This window comes from Cupressus sempervirens, chromosome 9 (genome assembly GCF_028749045.1).
Source record: "Cupressus sempervirens isolate cs-2001-9-10 chromosome 9, ASM2874904v1, whole genome shotgun sequence".
NCBI classification, from domain to species: domain Eukaryota; kingdom Viridiplantae; phylum Streptophyta; class Pinopsida; order Cupressales; family Cupressaceae; genus Cupressus; species Cupressus sempervirens.
Genome location: NC_143126.1, coordinates 828,942,400 through 828,953,013, shown reverse-complemented (window position 1 = coordinate 828,953,013; position 10,614 = coordinate 828,942,400). Strand labels below are relative to the sequence as shown.

Genomic DNA, 10,614 nt, shown 5'->3' with positions numbered 1-10,614 from the left:
TAGTGAAATTGATATAATTAGAAGAATCATTGATAATGCAATTATTATAATGCTAGTAGATCACTTGTGCTCTATGGTACTCACACCTTGTTTGTAGCACATCTAGGTATCTCCTACAAGATGTACGGTATAGTCCAAGATTACTATACCCATATACAAACACATAAATAAAAGACTAATATTATATGTGAGGCTCACCCACCTGCCCAATTCTCCATGGATATTTGAGAGAAGAACATAAGTGGCATATATTTAGCGTCCAAATAAAAAAGCAGCATTGCTTTAAATACGTCTAATTGTATTCAGATGTGATCTACAGACACCAAGAAAACACAGCCACACAACAGCCACAGTTTTAATTGACATCTTAATGATAAAGTTTAGAGTATCCTTGAGATAGCCAACATGGGCAACAAGGTCAACCATGCACACGATGAGGGTTACCCATGTGATTGAAGTATGTACATCCCTCATCCACTAAGCCTGCATGGCTACATGCACATAAAACACAAGAAAAGCTCGCAGAGTCAAGAGTCGGGATATGTTCCAAAATGTTTCAATAAGTTAAGGATATTGAGAGCATCCTTGCAAAGCCCGTTTTTTGGGCATACTGCAATCATTACACTCCATGAGATGACATCTGTGTAAGGCATTCTGTCAAACAGTTCACGTCCCTTGGCTACACTTCCACACTTTGCATGCACGTCTATCAGAGAATTTCCAACTCTAATATCCAAATTTAAAAAACCTTCCATTATACTTTGGTGGATGTTCATTGCCTGTTCCCAAGCCCCCATTTTTGCAAAGGTGGTGGATTCTGGTTTTTCATCTGCCAATTGCATTTGCTTGAAAGTTTCTAAAGCCTTTTCAAACAATCCATTTTGCGCATATCCAACAATCATTGGATTCCATGAGATGACATATTTTGGAAGCACGCTGTCAAAACAGTTTAAATGCCATATCTATTCTTCCACATTTTGCATACATGTCTATCAGAGCATTTCCAACAAGAATATGGATTTGCGCTTAGGCTGCTTAAACTGTCTATCAAGGGGTTGCATAATTGTTTCTAACAACTCCATTTGAATGGATCTCTTCTTTTAATCTCCAGCACGTTTTCCATAAGATGCTTTAAGAAAAGTCTTCCTCCTCGTCCACTTCTCATCTTCCCTAAAGCTTAGAGGAACCGAACAGTCAACCATCCCAAGCACTCATTTGCTGCAGATAACATAGCAGAAGGCACTTGAGCAATAGAAGAACAGACCGAGAACACATTATAGGATCTCTTTTTCTTCATTAATTTCGGCTTTGCAAGCGCTTCTCCTTCAGGATTGGCCTCTCTGGTTGCTAAGCTCACATCTTAATGACTGGGTATTCGTAAGCACTAAAGCGATGGCCAATTACACCACCACGAAAGTAAATTTTTTTAAGCAAATTGTTTGCCATTGACCTTACTACAAAGCAATCCATGCGGAATGGCAAGGGGTAGCCAACCATGTTCCGCCACAGAGACTTTCTCCATATTCCTCTGTGATCTCTACTTATACTGGGGTTGTTCAATTCCAAATTGAACTGCAGAATTTGGTTTCCTCTTCACTCACACATTCGTGTTTCATCTTACCCTACGAATTAAATCTTCAAATTCCTTTCTCTTGCAAAGAAGGTAGTCTACCAATTTTTTCTCCTAAGAAATTTTTATTCATTTATATTTGCTATTTATGGAGGATTTCTACCGCATAGCACTTCCTTGCCTCTTGTTCCACGGTAATTTGAATCAGCATGGATTTTTCTTTTTTTAAACTCTCGTTGCCCTCAATTCATTCAAAAAAGAACACAATTCATTTTGATTTTTCTTCTGCTTTGTTTGTTTCACTGAGAGAATAGCGATCCGTACACGATCTTTGAACCCTCTCGGCAGCGATCCACACGCTGCCCTTTTTCCTTATCTATAAAATCCACTTCGAACAAAACAATCGTGAAATGCTTCTCTCACTCCCCTACATCGCTCTGATACCAATTGTAGAGAAATTAAATCAAAGCAAAAACAGTTGATAAAAACAAGTGCACAATTTATCCTGGTTCACTATAAATGTGGCTATGTCTATATTGAAGAGCAAAGCAAATATCTTACTCAGTCATTGCAGTTTGTAGCTTGAATACACAGAACTTTGCTCTCACATTTATACGTTAGTCTTCAAGAGAAGACAAAGAGATAAATAAGAAGAATATAAATTGAACAGACATGACAGTTAGACTTCACATCCAACACAATCAGTATACCTTCAAAGGTTCTTCACAACTCTATTAATTTGTTCCTAGGGACTGTAAAAAATCAAATGTAATTGCCAATTTTTGTTTTCAAGGAAATGTGGTAATGTGCATTACATAGCAGATTACAATGATATGAATAAGCATACATCTAAACCACAAGACTCCTTCATCTAGAAGCTGCATGCAGGGGATCTAACCCCTCAAATTCGCCTAGGGATTGAATCTGGTTTGAATGAGCCTCCGAAGGTTTAAACTTCGGTGGATGGTTTTTGTATCTCACACCATCATCATCACCAATTGTGTCCAACCAATTGAACTACAAAACTTTAATGTCAGAGCTAACTTTTCACTTTGATGGCAAGATTTTTTTTCCCTTCTCTTCCACGTCATCGAGTAAATGTCTTAGACTCTAGAAACTAACCTGTTGCCATGAATCCCCGTTTCTGTTGATGTAATGCGTCTCCCACATAAAAAGCATGTACCATTTTACGGTTTTCAATCCAGCTATATCCAGGGATCTTTCTAATTCCTCTATCTTTCATTAATCTCCTTACCATGTGAGCCTCTCCCCACCTGCCCAATTCTCCATAGATATTTGAGAGAAGAACATACGTAGCAGTATTTTCAGGATCCAAATAAAAAAGCAGCGTTGCTGTAGATATGCCTAATCCTATATTCATATGTGATCTACAGGCACTAAGAAAACACAGCCACACAACAGCCACAGGTTTAACTGGCATCTTAATGATAAAGTTTAGCGTGTCCTCAAGATAGCCAGCACGGGCAACAAGGTCAACCATGCACACATAATGATCAATTGAAGGTGTAATACAATAAGGGTTACCCATGTATTTGAAGTATGAGCATCCCTCATCAACCAAGCCTGCATGACTACATGCGCATAGAACACAAGCAAAGCTTGCGGAGTCGGGATATGTTCCGGAATGTTTCATTAATTCAAAGATATTGAGAGCATCCTCACAAAACCCATTTTGTGCACATCCTGCAATCATTACATTCCATGAGACGACATCTCTTCGAGGCATTCTGTCAAACAGTTCACGCGCCTTGGCTATGCTTCCACACTTTGCGTACATGTCTATCAGAGCATTTCCAACTCTGATTTCCGAATCAAAAAAACCTTCCATTATACTTCGGTGGATGTCCATTCCCTGTTCCAAAGCTCCCATTTTGGCACAGGCAGGAAGGACGCTAGCAAAGGTAGTGGAATCTGGTTTTACACCTGCCAATTGCATTTGCTTGAAAGTTTCTAAAGCCATTTCAAACAATCCGTTTTGTGTATATCCAACAATCATTGCATTCCATGAGACGACATCTTTTTGAAGCACTCTGTCAAACAGTTCAGATGCCATACCTATTCTTCCACATTTTGCATACATGTCTAGTAAAGCATTTCCAACTAGAATATCTGACAAAAATCCTCCTTCCATTATGCTTTGATGGACTTCCATACCCTGTTTCAAAGCTCCCTTTTTCGCACATGCAGGGAGGACACTGGCAAAGGTTGTGGAATCTGGCTTTACACCTGCCAATTGCATTTGCTTGAAAGTTTCTAAAGCCTTGTGAACAAATCCGTTTTGTGCATATCCTACAATCATTGTAGTCCAGGATACCACATTTCTTTGAGGCATTCTTTCAAACAATTCAAACGCCAGATCCATATTTCCACATTTTGCATACATGTCTATCAGAGCAGTTGCAACTACAACATTCGAGGAAATTCCACTATCCTTTATAATTTGATGGATATCCATACCCTGTTTTAGGTTCGCCGTTTTGGCACACGCTGGTAGAATGCTGACAAAGGTTGTGGAATTTGGTTTTACTCCTGCCAATGCCATTTGCTTGAAAGTTCCTAGAGCCTTTTCAACAAATCCATTTTGTGCATATCCTGCAATCATTGCAGTCCAAGATAAAACATTTCTGTGAGGCATTTCTTCAAAAAGCCTTGACGCCTTTTCAACAAATCCATTTTGTGCGTATCCAGCAATCATTGCATTCCATGAGATGACATCTCTTTGAGGCATTCTGTCAAACAGTTCGCGTGCTTTGTAGATGCTTCCACATTTCGCATACATGTCTAACAGAGCATTCCCAACTGTAATATCTGACAAAAACCCTCCTTCTGTTATTCTCTGATGGATATTCATACCCTGTTCCAAAGCTCCCATTTTGGCACAGGCAGGGAGTACGCTGGCAAATATGAATTGATCCGGTTTGAAACCTGTTCGTTGCATTTGGTGAAACATTTTGACTGCCTCGTGAGGATACCCATTTCTTCTGTACGCTGCAATCATCGTATTCCACGAGACGATGTCTGGTTCTTTCACCATGTCAAAAACTTTACGAGCGTCAGCCAAACTCCCGCTCTGGACATACATGCAAGTAAGCTTACTATGAAAAGTTGTGCGTGCAGCAAACGCAAAAGCCCTGTGAGCGATGAAAAAGGGGACTTTTCCCCCTTCTGAAGGTGCGTTCTTGAGACTGCTGATCTGCCATAGTTGAAGATGTGTAAAGGAGTCTTCAGGTGGCTTCTGTGTACTGAATCTACATAAAGCTGAGAGATTGAGACGAGTAATGGATGTCAATGGCATTGTCTGAATGGAAAATGTGCAGAGTTATTCAGTCGAAAGCAATGACATCAATACCTTGCAGCAATTCCATTTGAGAGCAGACAAATTAAGTTGCTCTCTCATCTCGTGGGCGTGCACGAATCGGGAGAATTTTACACCTCCATGATTCAAACACAATTTCATGCAATTCTTACTCCTAGGCATCTTAAACATAAAATTTTATGATGCATTAAATATTACTGTATTACTGTGTCTATTGTCCACGCCATGTCATGATAACTTCTTCGGGGACTGGAAATGGCCAAACAATCGAAGTTTTCAAAGCTTCCCATCGGATATGTGTACAAACAACTCCTTCCTTCCATGCTCTTATCCTACGGCCTCAATTTCAACTGGCATTACAAGTTTAGTAGAACAAAATGGAACAAGTGATGCTCAAGCTCAATTGGCAACGTGAAAAAATCTCCATGTGAAAATTCTCATTGGTGACAAGCTTTCATTTATCACTCCCACTCCATCATGTCCCTTGTGCTCTAAAACGGGGACTATCCAGCATGCCTAGTGATTTTGTTCCCGAGTTCAGCATCTTTGGAGGTGGCTATTCTCTTCTTTTCTTGCATTGTTTCACTGAGTTCGGTGTTGGAAAACCACCTTACTTGGCCTCTCTTCAGCACACAATATCATTACTTAATCTCTTAGACACATAATCTTAAAGATCATTTTAGAAATTCAGATGTATTGTTGCCTTTTCATGCACATTCCACTTCCTTCAGGTTGAGTCATTGATCATCTCTATAGATTTTCGCTCTCAGATCCTTATTCTTGGAGGTGCTCTTCAAGTTAATGTTGGGCTTAGAAAGATTATTCGAGATTTGCAACTTCAACTTGATAGAAAAGTATAAAATACTAGTCACTCACACTTGCAGTAAGAATTTTTTAAACAGGGATCTTTCCCAAGTATTACACCAACCTCCAAATGTATATAGGGGCTAAATCGAGGCATGAAGCTTGCCATTAAGCAAGATGTTATTCGACATCTGAGACTCAAGTTTGTAATGCTTACTCTAGAAGTTGATCAGACATTTTCCTCCAGTAGCAATTGTTATGTCTATAGGTTTTCTTCGAATAATTTGACGTCTTCACCTACTAGTCAGTAGGTCTCGCTAGTACCTTTGGCCACGTTTGTTTTCTTATTTATATTATTAGTCGTGTATGGCAGGTATTTTAAGATACCTAATCCCAATTGTTATTAGGTTTTGTTAAGCATATCTGGGCTATACAATCTTGATGTTAGAACATACAACAAGTGCTAGATGAATTGTAAAGCAATGTATTAATTTTTTATTCTAGTAATACAATTTTCTTCAATAAAAATAAATAAATAGTAGAATGCATAGACCTATTTCAAGAAATTCTTACGTTTAGGCATCCTTTGAATATCAACACATTTCACGATCTATTATAGATTAATGAAGATCAATAGAAGAATGACTTTGTATAGATGTATGAAAACATCAATCACAATTATGTCCATGCAGTTTGACATTAAATTAGATTTTCTAAGTATTTTCCACATTTGTAAATTAAGCACAATCTCATGCAATCTTTACTCCTAGACATCAGTTCAACATCAATGCATTTCATGATGCATCAAACATTAATGAAGACTAAGAGTAGAATAACTTTGTATAGATATATGCAAACATTGACCACAATCACCTTCATGCAATTTTAAGATAGTTCAAACATCAAGATGGCCCTAGTTAGTATTAGCGTGCTATTTACATGTTGTCACATTGTCATAACCATACCTAGGATATCTCACAACAACTTTTGACACTATCATGATACAATTCAATATCCCAATATAACTTTCCTCTCAAATGCTCCGACATGTCATAATAAAATATTATATGTAACTCCTATGAACTCTAATTATGATGGCTCTTACATGCCTTCTAAAGCACCAAAATACTATTAAATACACTAAGACAAAAGTGGGATGTCTAAACCATTGTGTGAGGAAAAGACTTGCTAAAAGATAAAATCAATACCATCTAAAGACAATAAATTAGGATCTTAAGCTTGAGACAATATGTTCTAATAGTCTCCTACTCATCAAACACCTAGTAAGAGAGGAAAAAAACTAAACAAAAAATATGAAATATGAATATTAAGCGTACAAGGTTGAGAAATTAATCCTAAAAGTCTCTTACTTGTTGAAAACCTAGTAAGAGAACAACAATAAAATCCAATAGCAGTATCAAATCCCCTTTAGATTATATGAGTCACATGGGCTCCCTACATTAATTAAACTTACTAATGTTCACTATCTTAGTGAAAGACTACAACATTCTCTTAGGCGTTCACTTTTTATGACTCTAACACCTTCAATCATTTTATTAAAAAAGTGATATTGAACATCAATACACTTCACATGGGCATGATACATTAGGTCTTGAACTAAATAAATGATACACTTATTAACACATCCAATCCTACCTTGTTACACTAAAATAAATTACTAGACAATAATATTTATAATCACAATACCTTCAAGTGCAAGCATATCCCACATCTATGTGCATTGCTTCTATAGTGGATAACATGACCATAGTTTTTCATTAGTTTAACCAACCTCTCCTCTAAATAAAGTAAAGATATAATACTCATGGAGCTATGACAATCTAGATCATTCACCTAGTTAGCATTAGTATATTCCAACAAATCAACCATCTTCATAGATGACCAACCCAATTATAGAAAATTCAATGGTTAGAAATTCCACATAAATAATTTTGAACCATCTAAATAATGTCTAGTATTTTCCATAAACCTACTTAGGGATCTTGCTTGTAAAATATTTGGCTTGTATAAACCAAGACATACATGAGAATTCCTACCATATGAAATTATATATATCTACTACCTCTCTCTTTGGGAAAATATTCTAGATATAGCCATGTCCTACCTAGAAAGGAACCACAATTAAAAGTAATTTTATAAATTTCTGCAATATATAATTGTATTTATCTACTAAGATCACCTCGTTTAGGAATGTTTCCATGGTTTATGTCCCCTATATTTTTCAAACTTCTAGGATTAGGGTTGGGTCAATGCCATGTCTATGTCTAGATTACCCTTAAGGAACTTCTCCTCTTATCTATCCCTTTGTGTGTACTTAGGTGGGCATTCAAAAGAAATATAATGCATTTGTTCATATGAGGAAATTAGGAAAGGGAGGGTAAGTTTATGCATTTCCCAGACGAGAGGGAAGTTGTTTAGAAACCCTAACTCTATGGTCAAGTATTTTATTGAAAGCATGATACATCTGAAGGAGGAGATCACATTGCATTCATAATGGATGGTGACTAAAAGCCTTTGGATCAAAACTCAAGACCAAGGTGCAGATCATAGGAACATCATGAAAACTAGAGAAGTTGAATCAACTATAGGAGAAGTAGATAAATCCTCTGAAATGATGAAAGAATCCAGTCAAAGGTGGTGTGATTTTCTTTGAAATCCAATCGATGACTCATATTTAATCCGACTGTCTATGTTGCAAAGTTGACAAGTCAAATGGCACAGGGATTAAATATAGATTGTTAGATGAAGATCAGATCAACAAATGACATTTTAAGATGAAATTATAAATATTCAATGATGCATCTCCTCAGCTATAAAAAATCACAAAGATCCATAGTCGTCATTATGTCACTTTCAGAAGTTGCACGATTGATAGCCACAGTGACATAATGACAGATTGAAACATGTCCCTATGGGCCATTTCCTTTTGCGGCTAGTACAATTGTTAGACAAAACAACAATGTCTTTATTTCATTGGTTTTATACAAAATAGAGCTAGGTTCTTAAGAATTTCTTTTCACCATTGATCTCTTGATCAATCAATGGTTGTCAATATATCATTATAAAAAGTTGCATGAAGACTAACTAAAGAGACATAATAATGATTTGAAATGTGGAATTGATGGACTCGTAGTGCAGAGCAAAATAGAGAGTTAATATCTTTTATTGCCACCATCAAATCAAAAAGAGATCAACGCTCATCACCATGTTGCTATAAAAAGTTGTCTGAATATTAATTATAGTGACATAATGATGATTCGACATGTGTACATGGAGGGACCCACAAAGGAGATTACAAAGGGAAAATAAGTAAGTTTGTTATGTTTTAATCGTGGTCATTGGTTTAAGATCGATGGTCACAATTCAAAACTGCAGTGACCATTGAAATATGAATTATATGGATTTGGTGCCAATATGATTGGTACAGATTAGGGGAGAATGTGAACTATTTCAAGGAATTCTAATTATTTCTACTGTATTTTCTTGATGTATTGAATTGTAACTTTTGACTGTTGGATTTCCAAGCATTTCAAGCACTTTGTTAATGTAACTGATGAATTTGTATCTGGCCAAGAACCCTAAGAGGGGGCCTATATATGTAATTTTCTAAGTTAATATAAGGGATCAACAGTTCTGTCCAACTTTTCCCCCTCCATTTCCAAATGTTGAGTGAGAATCAAAGAGTTATATGGAATGAAGGATTTGTATGATGTTTGCAGTTGGGTAATGTGATTGTTTTGATTCCATTTAGGAATAGCATGCCTAGGTTTCTTTCATTGACTTGTTCAGTCAAGCTAACTTTGCATCTTATAATAGTTTCTATGGGATTGTAAGACAAATGTATTTGAAGCTAGTGATATATCTTACTAGATTCCATTTTAGTGGAGAGTTATCAGTCAAGGTGGATTCCATTTCATTTTTCATATGTATATCTGCTCTTTCCCTAGATCACATTTCATTAAGTCTCATTTACACTTAGAAGTAGGAGAAGATGTTGGAAGAACTTCAAGGTAGCTTGTGGTATCCATTCAACTGGCTGTTATAGGTTGCCCAAATATATTTCTATTTGGGATGTTTGTATTTATGAGCATCCTGGTTTATCCTCTTCTGCTCTCAGGTTAAGAGCATACCCCCTATCCCAATGATCTATTAAAAACAAAATTCATTGCATATATTGCATATAAGATAGTTGTGCCTTATTATTTAGAGGGTGGTGATATAACACATACACTAACCCATTTTTTGGTAACATCCTTTTGTTTGCTCACATTTTGGGCATTTAGAGTCAAGGTAAAGCCAATTTAGAAAGAGGGACAAACTTTTAATCAATGGTTTTTGGCAACTCTACTGGGGATTGGAATCAAAGTCTAGTGCTTGGTTTCTCATTCTTAGAAATCTAAAGGTGTCTTCCCTAAGGTGAAGATTGGTGACTCTGTATGAAGGACCTACTTTCTTTGGTCTAGGAAGGTCCAGTGTAACTCAATGGCCATGCCAAATTCAAAGACTCGGAGAAGGTCAAGGCCTAAACCCACTCTCCAAGAACTCAATGAGATTCTTGATAAGATGTTGCAAGAGCTTGTACTTCTATATGAAGAAAGCATCTCCCATGATATCCAAAATAATATTAGTATTGAAGATGATCATTTTTCTGCATCCCTGTGGAAATGTGTGTGCTCCAAATTCTACAAGCTAAAAGACATGCAAAGAGAGGAGTTGAGGTCAAAGCAAGCAAGGTTGAATCTCATTCCTACTCTTGAAGAACTTCAGGCCACAAATGACAAGGTGCTTCATGAGTTTTTTTACCAACATAGAGAGAGCATCTCCTATGCAGCTTGAGAAAACATCGGCATAGAAGATGATTGTATGTCAAAGATGTTTTGGA

General features: G+C 36.8%; 2 protein-coding genes across 2 annotated transcripts; both read right to left on the bottom strand.

Moving 5' to 3' along the window:
* Positions 1-527: 527 nt before the first annotated feature.
* LOC149541241 (pentatricopeptide repeat-containing protein At4g25270, chloroplastic-like) lies at positions 528-1,497 on the bottom strand. The gene is made up of 2 exons (XM_089802799.1): positions 1,358-1,497; positions 528-936 (listed from the first exon to the last, which is right to left on the bottom strand). The coding sequence occupies exons 1-2, from the start codon at positions 1,495-1,497 to the stop codon at positions 528-530; spliced, it is 549 nt and encodes a 182-aa protein (XP_089658925.1).
* Positions 1,498-2,157: 660 nt separating this feature from the next.
* Positions 2,158-5,467, bottom strand: LOC149541240 (pentatricopeptide repeat-containing protein At2g13600-like). The gene is made up of 2 exons (XM_089802257.1): positions 4,941-5,467; positions 2,158-4,849 (listed from the first exon to the last, which is right to left on the bottom strand). The coding sequence occupies exons 1-2, from the start codon at positions 4,954-4,956 to the stop codon at positions 2,688-2,690; spliced, it is 2,178 nt and encodes a 725-aa protein (XP_089658383.1). The 5' UTR covers positions 4,957-5,467; the 3' UTR covers positions 2,158-2,687.
* Positions 5,468-10,614: the final 5,147 nt, after the last annotated feature.